Source organism: Gossypium hirsutum, chromosome D11 (genome assembly GCF_007990345.1).
Source record: "Gossypium hirsutum isolate 1008001.06 chromosome D11, Gossypium_hirsutum_v2.1, whole genome shotgun sequence".
Lineage (NCBI taxonomy): Eukaryota > Viridiplantae > Streptophyta > Magnoliopsida > Malvales > Malvaceae > Gossypium > Gossypium hirsutum.
In genome coordinates, this window is record NC_053447.1 from 62260966 (window position 1) to 62273970 (window position 13005).

Here is a 13005-nt window from a genome sequence, read left to right on the forward strand (position 1 = left end):
AGTTTATCCGAAAAGTAAAAAATTTTAGATAAAAATATAAGCTTAAAAAATAGATTTAGACAAAAAGTAAAAATGAGCCGAGTTTTGGGTAGGATTTTTTGATCCAGGTTTGGTCGAATCAACCTAAACTTTTTTTTTTGTTATTTTGCTATCATTTCACTGCTATTTTGTTGTCATTTTACAATAGTATTGCTTCTATTTTGTTATTATTATTTGAATATTATATAATTCTTGTTTTATTGTTAATTTTACTATTATTTTAAAGGTATTTACTTGCTAAATTGTAACTATATTAATATTATTTAAGTATAATTTTTTAATATTTTTTCAGTTTGTTAAAAAATATTTATTTTAATATTTTAATATTTATTTTTATATAAAAATAATCTAAAGAGAAATTATACAGACAAACCGAATCAAGCTTAGCTTAATATTTTTAACCCGAGTTGAGTTTGAAAAAAATTAAATTCAACCAAACCGAATCCAAACTTAAAATATTACATTAACTTGACTGGACCGGTTGGTAATCAAATCTACTGCAAACCAATTATATGGATAATGATGGACGTAAGACTATTGGGAAAGGCATCGAGGTGATGGGTTTTGTTGGAGTTTTCAATTCCCCATTGTCCTAAAACGACAAGATGATCATAAGATGGAAGGAAAAGAAGCCAAAAGAGTATTAATCCAATGCCAAAGTCCCTTAATCTTAACCTCCTTTATGTCCATTGTCTCGTCATCCCCTTTCATGTCTACATCTACCTAATTACTTCTGCATTCCGAATTTATATGTATTATTTAAATGAATGAGATTAAATAAATTTTAAATATAAAATAATTATTAATAAATTTTGGAATATTTTTGGATGACCACAAATAACTCGAAATTTAGGGCTAAAAAGGGGTGTTTGAGATGGATGGTACTTCAGTTATTCCTTTTATTCAAGTAATTTCAGTAGAACAACATCATTTAATTGTATTACGAGTTATTAAAAATTTATTCCAACTATTTTGAACAAATCAGGTTACATATATATTTAGAGAGGATAACCGGTAGTTGATAGCTTGACATGAATGGCATCCTCAAAACCTCTGGATAGGTATATCTACATGCAACTGTCAGCTACAAAAGTATGTAAACTATAAAAACGGGTCAAAGTGGATTGTCGCACACTAGCACTTCCACGTAATAACTCTACCAAAAGCAATCATATTACCGAAATAGCTTCCGGAACGCCTGTTACGATTTTAGTTACCCAATAACCAATTTGGTCCCGAAGTAAGAAATAACTTGTTACGCCAAAAGATGCGATCAATACAACTAGAACTATGTCTATAACCCAAATTAATTCGTAATTCTTCAACTGTTACACAATAATTACTCTAAAATAACTCGTTCTCCTCTAAAAATAAACAAAAGAAAAAAAATCATTACATACTAGAAATTCCATAAAGAAAATACACGTGAAGCTATGTTTGTGAGCCTTTAAAGTTTTTATTGTTTATTACTATAAACAGTAAAAATAATAATTTTATATATTTTTAATATTATTTATGTATCGGTACACAATGATCTATTCAATGGGATCAAAATTAAGTGAAATAAATGGATGCAAACTGACTATTATAATTTTCCACTGATCTGAAATAGTGCCCACCCATCAATACAACCAGAACCGATGTGGAACCAATTATGTTGACTAAGGGTGGGTTTGGATGGGCGATTGGGTGCGGTGCGGTGTGTTTAGTTTACTTTTTGTCTCACGTTACAGTATTGCTACAGTGTCTAATCTCACCGTCACCACTGTTTTTACACTAACCGCAGGTAAACGCACCGCCCATCCAAACTCACCCTAATGCTTCATGTCTCCATTGAATAAAGCTCACAGTATTTTAACCATACTAGAAATCATCACCCCACAGATCATTTTAACTAATACTTTTTTTATAAAAAATTATATTTTAAAGAAAAATAAAGTAAGGGTTAAAAATTAAGAGGTAATAATTTTTAAGCACATGATTATTTTTAGGTGTAGTTACTGGGTTGGTTTTTTTTTTATTTAAATAATTATTTTTATTAATAAAAGAAAGAGTGAAACACCATAAAAAAAAACTTCAAACTAGTTTACTTCCAATGGTGCAAATAGTAATTAAAAAAGAGTTAGAATATTAAAGAAGTCCTTGAATATCTACCCAAAAAGAAAGTCCTTGAACTATGTAGTTTTATATAAATAAACCCTTATACTATTTTCCCTAAAAGCCCTTATAATTTCATTACATCCAGATAAATTATTGAACTTTAATTTGTATCAAAACATCATGTGATGACTTGATAGTTAGGGTATTCATCGTTCTAGATGTGGCCTGAGTTCAAATACCGAGTTTTGCCCTTTTCTTTAATTGGTATCCCTTCGTCTTTAATTTATACCTAATATTTCAGTTGAAATAAAGAATAATAGGGCTTATTTGGATAAAACAAAAGTAAATTAATTGAAGGGCTCTTTTAATAGGGTTTTTAGTTATGAAATGCCTTTTTTTAGGCAAAAACAAGTAAAGATAGGAGCAGTGTTGATGTGAATTCATATCTTTCCAAAATCCCAACAAATCCATCATGCAATACATTGAAAAAAAAATCATGTACATGTGCATGTGCATGTGTAAACCAAGAAGATACAAACAAAAAGATCCAGAGTTTTTTCATTTAGATTGAGGGTCGGTCAGGTCATATGGGGGGCCATCATCATGTGCTACTGCTGCTTTGGGTTTTCATATTTGCTCATCTGCCATCATATTGTAAACCAGGAAAAAAGGTTGAAACTTTAGATGCCCTGAACCCAACCATGTGTGTGATATTATTGCCTTAATGGATTACCCTTTTTAAAAATCTTACAAATGCATCAACACTAGCAAAATATACCCATTCTTTTAATAAGTTCATCACTGCAAAATACATGGAAAATATTGAACATTGCTTTACTCAATCATCATCATTTCTAAAGGAAAAGCTTCTCCTTTATCGCAAAAGAGAACTTAATCATAATATTTTCTAGAAGGAAACAAAACAAAACCAAAAAATCTTCTATACAATTAACTTTTCTTCTTTTCATATGGTAGGTACCCCTAATTTACCTGGAGGAAACAGGATTCAAAGCTTTACATAAGCCATTCATGGCACCATAACCTTTTGAACTAAACCCCAAGCAACCAAGCAAGCCTTGCCTGTAAGGCAAAAAGTCTTCTTCCTCATTTCTTCAGCTTGTGCTCTATTTGCAGTGTAATGCAACTCATGTGGTGATGGTGGAACCCTCCTCTTAGATATCCCGTTCATAGGCTTATTATTATTGTTCTTGTTGCTTCTTTGATTCTCTGATCCCCCATTTGACACATTATTGCTTAGCTTCTCTTTCTCCCAGGTTTCTTCTCTTTTGCCGGAGAGAATGAAATGGTTGACCAGAACTTATGATTGTTGCTTCTTCCTTCACTTTTGCTCCTTAAAAAATCTTTCAAAAAACCCATCTCTTTGAGCTTCTCCCAGCTGAAGAAGACCTTGAAGAAGAAGCTGGCATTGAAGCACTGGTTTCATTGCTGTCAGCTGTGTCAGCTTTCTTGTCTAAGCCTTGCTCTAAGCACATGCTTTGATTATCAATGCAGAGACCCAAAGTGGCAGTTCTCAAAGGGGACATGGATCTTGTTCTTCTCCTTAAAGACCTATCCCTCAACCACAGATCTCTGCTTCTTACTTTGCCATCAACAACTTCATTGTCTTCATCTTCATCTTCTTGTTCAAGATCCAGCAAAGGAGCCAAAACCTGAGGCCTTTCCAAATGGGTGCATAGCTTCATAGGTCTGATCTTTCCATTCAAGAACAGTTCATCAGCTGAGCTCATGGATCCTGTTTGACCCGACCCTGATGATGACCCATATCTTGCAGAGAACTCAAACTCAAAACCAAGGGGAACTGGGTTATTATCAGGAGAAGATGGTTGAGTTGATGCTACCATTGAAGAAGATACCGAGGTCATTGCAAAATGCATAGGACTAGCTGGTGCACTATAATAGAACCCACCATAACCATTGATGGAGCCAGGTCCTGGTCCTGGCGCTCGGCCAGGGCTTGAAGGAGCACTTACATAGGGTGTAGAGCAGGTACTGTAATAGTCTTCATGGAAAACTTGGGGCTCATCATGGGGATCTAAGGTTTGGCCGTTTGGGGTAATTTGTAGTTGTGATGCTAAACTTGAGTTTGATTTGTTGATTGGGTTTTGGAACTCCATTTTTTTTTTCTTTATTGGTGAGTGAAGTGAAGTGAAGTGAAGTGCGGAAGCTTTGGAGAGAGTTGTGTTGAGAGTACAAATAATGAGATAAAGAGACGAGAGGGCTTTTGAGTTTGAGATTTGTTCATCAATGTGGTTAATGAGTGGGGGGGAGTGCTTTATAATTTGTCAAATACCCAAAATGTCAATTTGGGGCTTCTTTCCATTTGTCCGTACTAAACTATGTGAATTAACATTTATTAATTAATTTCTCAAGTTTCATAAATGTTATACACTAACCCCCTTTCTCTTTTCAATGATTATTAATGATATTCCAAGTCTAGAACCAGAATAGATCCCACCCCACCTAATTAGCTCATCACTTCAACTTACACTTTTTTTTTCAAAAAGGATTTCCATATCAGGAAAGAGATCATAAACAACATTTTCAAAATATATATAAGTATGAATGCTTGATCGAAGTCAAGTCATACTAAGCAAAAAACATTTGATCTTAGGAAAAAATGTTGTAAAGAAACTCAACCATCATGGATGCACATCATATCATTGGACGCTTAGCCATCAGACCGAAATTCTCAAACTAATGTGTTGGATCCAATGCTAGCAATTTCGTGCATCTCAGTTAACCTACAAAACCTCTAAGAGTATTAAAATCATTAGATCAAATGTTATTAAAATCGAGTTGAACCAAACTTTGAGAAATCAAAATACAATGGATCTAGGAAGCATGAATCTTCTTCGACACAAGAAAACCTCCCTCAAGGATGAAGCTGAGGGAAAACCTTAACCAACATTATTATGCCAAAAGACAGAACCCTCTTATGTTGAAAACAAGGGTGGTTGGCAAAGGAGGAGGATGTGGTGGTGATGGTGGAGGATAATTGAAGATGAGGGTTAAAAGGATGGGGAGGGAAGAGCAGGTGGGGGAAGAGTGGAGGTCAACGAACTACCCGGTGTTCGACAAACACCAATTGATGAACGGTGGAGGAAACCTTTGATTTTACTCTCTTTTTTTATTATTAAGAAATAAGGAAAAAAAGAATCAAACTTTAATCGTCATATATGGATTTATTCCATAAATATTTTAATAAATCGTCTAAATATATGTTTTAATTTATGGATTTTAATTCAATTAATTCATGTAATGATATTATTAATGTTCCCTACATCCTTCTTCAACCATTTCATAGAATTTGAGGAAAAAACTATTTTGGTACAACATAATATTAAATAGTAGATTAGAAATGAACTAAATCCCCATTCAAATTCTTTTTAATTCAACTTCACCCCAAACTCAGAAAGTCAATGCCAATGGCAGCCACTCAATTAATTAAGAATACCCTGCTTGTGAGGGTGAATAATTGGAGCTGAATGTCTCAACTTGTTGAATAAAAAAAAACCTAATGCTACATCAAAAGAAATAAAAAAAAAACAAAACAAAAAGCAAGCATTGAGAGAAGAGTAGGGGAATTAGGGATCCATGTGATGTGGGGAATTGGAAACTGCTCATTCAAAATAAAAAACCCTAAACTACACATTGTCAAGTTACAAATATGAAAAAAAGAAGAAGACTTTACTGTGATGTCACCCCACCATTTCTCCCCCAACAGCCTCATTTGGTGTCACATGTTCTTCAAAAGGTAATGGGAGCCATTGGGCAATGCATCAAAAGATGAACAATAATTTTAAGGGCATAGGTACACGGCAACACCATGGGAGAACAGAAACTGTAGCTCCTCCTTTTCATAGGATCCTAATTTTGGGGCAGCTGTTCCTCCTAGGCTGTGAGGTCCTGCACTGTCACCTACATTATCCTGCCTACTGATTATTAACTAATAATTTAATCTTTGTTAGAAAAAACTTTTTTATTTAATATATTAAATTAAGGGTCAGAAGGATTAACGCCCTAATCATGTTTAGATTTTTTTCCCTTTTAAATTAATCATAAGGATTAAGATTTCTACATGCTAATCTGTAAACATCTCAGAAAACTCTCTTTTCAGTTCCCAATAAAGAAGAATATTGGTAGTATTCTGTAAGGCAGGCCATTTTCATTGCCAGCTATAGGAGAAAAATGGAATAACCAATGAACATGTGTTTCTCTTTAAGGTTTAAAGTTGAACTGTCATGGATTCATTTAGACATACTTCCAAGATTTTGATTTGATGGTTTCTGGGAAAATTAAAAAAAAAAAAGGATTAAACTTGAGTTCCAAGAGAAGTAAATTTGAATATGAGAATTTCAAGGTTTAAAGACAAAATAACCATATGATATTTTGTTCATTCTATTTTAGTCTCCAAATCTGCTTTAAACTTTGTTGTCATATAATGATGTGAGGAAATAAAAAGTTGCCATCGATTTTCATGGATGCAAAGTTCACAATTTTGAATTATACAGCAAGTATATATATATCTTCTTTCTGAGCAAAGAAGATTTTAACAATGGAACCTCAAAAAATACTAAAAAAGAAGAAGAGAGGCTACCTTAAAGCAATAATAATAAATCAGAAACTAATTCATCAACTAAAGAAGTTAATACAATCTTCTCAATTTCTACACCCTCTTCAAATGCTTCCATGTCAAAATCAAGCCATCTTCCATACTTTGTGCTCATGTCCTTGTCTACAAGATCATCCACCATGGTATCATCCAAGCTTTTCCAACCAAAAATTTCTTTGTACACCTCTTCTGCCAACCAATCCCTCTTTTGGATCAAAATTTCCCATTTAACCAAACCTTTGCAGCTTCCAACTGAAACCTGTCGGTACCTTGACTCCACGCATTCACTCACGCAATCAAGTAGAAGCTTTTGTTCGAGTTTGTAATCTTCTCCATTTCTCTCCGCTCCATTCAGATGCTCAAGCTGATTGGAAGCCTTCAGGGTCATAACCTTCTCAGTCTGACCCAATGCATATTCTGTAAATAGTAGCTCAGAATCTTTTAGCACCATTTTCACAAAATCGTTTTCCCAACCGGTTGACTCTTTACAATCTCCGGAATTTGGTGGCCTCGTTAAATGCTTTTTGCCCATTTCTCCTGAAGGTTTAGAAGATGCTGAGTCAGTTAACTCCATACCAAATTCTTGATCTTGAACCAACAGGAATGGTTTGGAGCCTGTGAGTGTTAAGAGTGTTGTATGTGGTGGTTAAAGCAACGATAACAGAGTTCCGTAATGTCATTCAATCAGGCTTTAGCTTATACAATAGTCACCGCAATAACATGGTTACTGAAATTTATCCATTATGAAGATATAAGCAAAAATATAAGTAAGATGCAAAATTCATAAACTAATCCAGATCATTCTAAATTCATGCACTTCACGAATAGCATTGCACTGCCTCTCAGACATATAGGGTGGGTTTGGATGGGCGGTGGGGTGCAGTGCGATGCTTGTAGCCTACTTTTTGTCTCACGCTACAGTATTGCTACAGTATTTAATCTCACCGCCACCGCTGTTTCTGCACTAACAGCAAGTAAATGCACCACCATCCAAACCCACCCATAGTTTACTATATTCTCTAGACTTTGTCCCAAGTTCTTAATCACAAAAATATTCCTAGTAGCTTCATATCTTTCCAATTCATATATGACGCATAAGAAAATGGGTTCAAATGGAAGAACTGTAGAACTACAAAAAAGAAAATAAGAATAAGACGAGTGAAGCTTACTGTTTCTGCTACCTGAGCAGCTACCACTCGTGACAGCATGTTCAAGAGTCAAAAGCGGGCCGGGATGTTGGTTATCAACTTCTATGTCATTCTCACTGCTGCTGCTGCCAGCATTTTGCTCTTCAATTTCTTCAGATAACTGGCATCATTCAAACTTAATTTTAAGTTATATGTCATCTTTATGTAAGATTGAAAACTAAGAATACAGTTTCTAGAGAGGTAATAGACAATAAACTGAAGAACGGTTGCATGAATGAAGAAGAAGCACAAGTCCCAGATACCAATAGAGGAACATCTATAATTCAAATAGAATCACAGGATGAAGATGCCAGGCATATGATAACAGAAAAAAGGAAGTAGAATTGAAATTGCAAGTTATTTGACAGTGCACTAGATCAGATTTCCATATTTCAACAAATCAAGAAGAATCCAACTTTGGAGAAAATGAAACCACCTTAAACAAAGTTCTCCATCAATTACCAACTTCTCTTTGTGATCACCATTCATAGCTCTTGCTTGCTCTGGCTTCTAACAATAAATCTAAAAGTTTCTACACATAATAATTATTTAATACTATTATTATTTATGTGGTTCAGGGAAAGCAAAAATCCAAGCAGATTCTATACTCTTGAAAAACCTTTTGCAGTGCACAAGAGCAGGAAAAAAACCAAGACCTGCTATTATGAGTATATCATAGCAGTGAGCAAGAAAAACAAACCTGCCACTTCCTTCCCCAATCAAGCCCCAGCTTGTCAGAAGAGTGATCAAAATCACCTGAGCTATATGAGATATCATGACCTAGATCCACCTGAAGAGTTTTTTGATGTGCTGCTGATGTTGTGGTTGCTGTACCAGATGAGGGCACTGAGTTTTGCAAACTTGAAGTGGGGCTAGCAGAAGTCCCCTCTATAATGATATTGCAGTTGGATGACTCGATTCTACATGTCAATTCTTGAAGCTTTTTCTCTAAAATAACACTCAGAGCATCCCCACCAATTACATTGAATCCAGGGGAAGAAAATGCCGAGCTTTTTAAAAATAGCAGATCATTGTCACTAGAAGGATCAGTATCAAAGCTGCTGCTCTGTTCAGAAGCTTTACTAGTGGAAGACACGTCGGGCATGGACCTTGATAAGGGGGATGTAAATGTAAATGAAATGACATCCATGCTTGTTTTCTTTATATCTGAATCCTGATTTAAGTGCCCATCAGTTGTAACATTACATTTTATGGACCTTTCACCACCATTTTTAGATGATATATCAGGAACAGTTTCTCCAACTGGAATATCCTCATTTACAGGACGTTTCTTTCTAGGCAAATTCTTTCTTCTAGACATTGGGACCTCTTTTGCAGTATCAGTTGCCACTGAAACCGTCTTCCTGGAGTTTACGGTCCTATTAAGCCCTGTTGTACCATTTATGGACCTACCATTTTTACCTTGTTGGTCCAAGGTTGAACTTTTTGATGTTGAATAATCTCTATTGATTATGCAATTCTGCTTCTGATTATTCTGCCTCAGCACATTCTTAGTCCTGTTTGCAGAGGTTCTTTTCTCCACTGTCCTTTGTACATCTGACACACTTGTAGAAAACTGTTTTCTTTTAGCATCATTCCTTTCCTTCTTGTTCACTACACTCCCATTAAAACTCGATGATGACCCTTCTTTCCTTTGAATACTAACCCTTGCTTGTTCTGCAAGTGAGACTGCTTTTCCCTTGTTCCTTGAACCATTAGAAATACTTTTTTCCGAGTCCTTAGTTATCCTGAATGTTGGTGTATAATCTGATTTACTGTGAATCTTGTCCTTATGCTGTACTTTCAAAGGCTTCACCATACTCTCACCACACTCATCGGCTCTTTGAGGCCTGGATGCTTTATGTGCAGCTTCAATTTTCTCTTTCAAGTTCTGCATTTTCAGAGGAACAGAAGAGGACCCAAATGATGGCACTTTACCTTTGGAAGTTGCCTGAGGACTAGCCTCAATAATCTTTGCAGCTGCTTCCATTATATAAGCTGCGTTCTTGGTTGGGGTGAATGCTGGACTCCTGATAGGAGACAAAAGCTTATGATGAGTGATTGGAATTGGCTTTGCTGACTTTGGAGGCAATATTTCAGTCTGAAATCTCTCAATTGGTCGGTTCTGCACCTTACAAGACCTTGGTTTAATGGGATTTGAAGACGACCTGTCAAGCTTGTTAGAAATGCTAGCGTAGTCTGCAGGTTGATATTCATTCCATAAATTAGGAGTATTTCTTTCATTCTGAGATACTCTAAGAGAAGAAGACCCTGAGTGCGGGATGGAAGAAAGCTCAGAGACATTCAACGTCGGCAACGAGTCCAACCCCATAAGCCTAGCAACAACCCCAGGCGCTCTAGATCCATATCCTTCATCACTAGTCACTGAAGAAGAAGAATTAAAATCACCACTTCGCGTATTATTTGAAGCGGCACTATACTCATCCCCCTCCCTCTGCTAATGCAAGAAAACCAAACAATACATCAGAAAAACTAACATTTAACCAGGATAAAAAGTAGAGCAAAAGAAGATTAAAGTGAGGAGAGGAAATTTACCACCGAATGAGGCGGCGGCGGCTTCACTGCATGTTCCTCAGCTTTTCCTCTCTTTGATTCTTCTATAGTAAAAAATGCAAACAAATGGTGCAGTGAATTACAAACATGTCCACGATAAATCAAAATAGGAACTTAAAAACACAAAAGAAATACATGCATATCCATATAGATGAAGAACAACAATGTACCTTGTAACTCAGAATTGTTTGAAAACAGCTTCTTTCGAGATTTACCATTCCAATCAAACAATTGAAAAAACCCTCCCTTTGCACGTTTCCTTTCAGCCTCCATTATCTTATCTAACACAAATCAACATTACTCAAAGATTTAAACCCAAAATGCAGAAAAAAAGTTTAATTATTTATCAAACAAGACCCTAAAAGTCAATCTAAAACGAGTATTATCCCCTTCACTAAAAAAATGTAGCAGCTCTTAAGGGAGTTGATGCGAAGTCAATAGCTAAGAAAAAGGAACGAACTCTAATTTCAAAAACCACATACAAACAAGCGAATCAGATCTCCACAACATGTAAATGAACCCCAGGAAAAATAATTAAAAAGAAAAAAAGTCACCTTGAATTCTTCAAAAGTGGCAAAACCCCATGATCCAGGTACCAAGCTCCTTCCTTGTTACAATGGGCTTACATAAAAGCAGCTAAACCTAACTGGGTATTCTTTAAATTGAACAATAAACTTGAATCTTTCAAAAGTTTGAACCTTCAAGCACCATTTTGTTTTCTTTCTTCCAAGTGTTGTAAGGCTGTCTTTTTTACTGCAACTAGAATACTAATACTAATGCAGATAACAGAAAAAAGAAATGGAATTTGGTTTTAGCAAAATGGACCAAAAAAGGACAGAAAAAAGGATCCATCACTGGGAAATATTTTAATGACATTAGCAGAGAGATAAAAGAGACAGATTTGTTTGATACCCAGAGATTTAGAAGCAAAAAAAGTCAAATTAAATAAAGAAAAAACAACTGGATGAGAAGTTTAACAGTGTAAGAAATGTCTGGTTTTGAGCATTAAATTTTTGAAGGAGGAGTGACATTACAATGCACGACCCAACTCTGCTGTTGAAGATTTAAAGACCCAAGGCTTTGTCTTGTGAAATAAATTAATTTTTTAAAAGGGGGAAAAACTTACTGCTTTGGTCATGTAACGTTCTTACTTTGTTACCATTGCCACATGGGGCAGTTTCACCATGGGCTTCGGACCTTCTCCATTAGTTGGACTCCACCTGCACTCCCACTTCACTAATTATTTTTGGTCAAATTCTGCTATTAATCCCTATACTATGTATAAATTGTGGATTTAATCTCTATATTTTAATATCGTCATTTTTAATCATACTTTTCGAATTTTAAAATTTCAATCCTAACCCAATTTCTATACTCTACCATTTTTAATAATATTAAGCAATAAACACATTATCACATATGTAATCAGGGGTGGTTTGTTTTGCCCCCAAAATGAAAATTTGTATTAACCCTTTTAAAATCCAAAAACTTACAAATTAATACATGATAAAATGGTATTTTGTCTCCCTAAACTAATAAATTTGTGATTTAACCTTTCTAAAAATTATAAGGTTACAATGAAAAAAAACATTTTAGCTCTCATAAAAATTTTAATTTTAATTTCAACCCCTCCATAAAAATCACTTCCTAGCTTCACCCCTATTTGTAATGTCATGACAACTTGTTATTTTTACATAATACTCACAAAAAGGCATGTTATTTTAGTTAATGGAACTATTGTCTAAGTCAAGACTGAAATTTCAAAATCTTTAAAGCATAAGGACTAAAAAATGATCAATTGGAGAATAATGACTAAATCCTCAATTCTTGCATAGCACGAGACTAATAACTAAATTTGACCTATCAGATTTAACTAATATTGTTTGGATTAAAATTGAAATTTCAAAATTCAAAAAATGTAAAAATGAAAATTAACCAAATTCAAGCAACCTATGATTGTACAAGGGTTAATAGCAAAATTTGACCCATTGTTTTTTATATTTCACCCAAAAACAAAAACACTTTAACTGAATCAAAATATTTACAACCGAACAAAACAAAACAAACAAACAAAAAAAATTAAAACTGAATTGTGAAATGTAACGAAAAATACCTTATTCACGTGATTGGTTTCTTCTTTATGAAGTTAAATTTCCTTTTTTAAATTTTGTTGTTCTTCCGCTTTCTTTAAAGCCTTTGGCCCTTTGCAAGTTTATAGTTGCAAAGCTTAAAAATTGTGAAATGGTAGTGCCACTGTGCCATTTCCATTGCAGGAACTGTGTTTGTCCTTGTAAGCAAAGAAGCAGAAAACAAACTATTTAATTCATAAGCTGAAGCATGCAATTGCAAATGTGCAATACAACTACATGTCATTTTGTTTTGTTCAGTGCTGTTAAGATTCCTATCCCAAGATTTTCTCTATCCTTTTTTGCCTGGTTTCTCCGACAACCAAAAAGGCCCAAAACCAAGTAA

The 13005-nt window shown here is 34.7% G+C and overlaps 1 protein-coding gene and 1 pseudogene across 22 annotated transcripts; both read right to left on the minus strand.

Annotated features, from left to right (window-relative positions):
* Positions 1-2904: 2904 nt before the first annotated feature.
* Positions 2905-4482, minus strand: LOC107927315 (uncharacterized; annotated as a pseudogene).
* Positions 4483-6607: 2125 nt separating this feature from the next.
* LOC107927279 (uncharacterized) lies at positions 6608-12781 on the minus strand. Of its 22 annotated transcripts, none has more exons than XM_041104720.1 (7): positions 12647-12781; positions 11088-11753; positions 10704-10809; positions 10516-10577; positions 8660-10414; positions 7954-8080; positions 6608-7309 (listed from the first exon to the last, which is right to left on the minus strand). In XM_041104720.1, exons 3-7 carry the CDS (start codon positions 10804-10806, stop codon positions 6759-6761), a joined length of 2598 nt encoding a protein of 865 aa, XP_040960654.1. In that variant the 5' UTR covers positions 10807-10809; positions 11088-11753; positions 12647-12781; the 3' UTR covers positions 6608-6758. The 22 variants fall into 22 exon arrangements, with proteins under 22 accessions (XP_040960654.1, XP_016713823.2, XP_016713821.2 ...); XM_016858334.2 differs by having other exon boundaries at positions 6608-7387; positions 7942-8080; XM_016858332.2 differs by having other exon boundaries at positions 6608-7387; positions 7942-8080; positions 8660-10417.
* Positions 12782-13005: the final 224 nt, after the last annotated feature.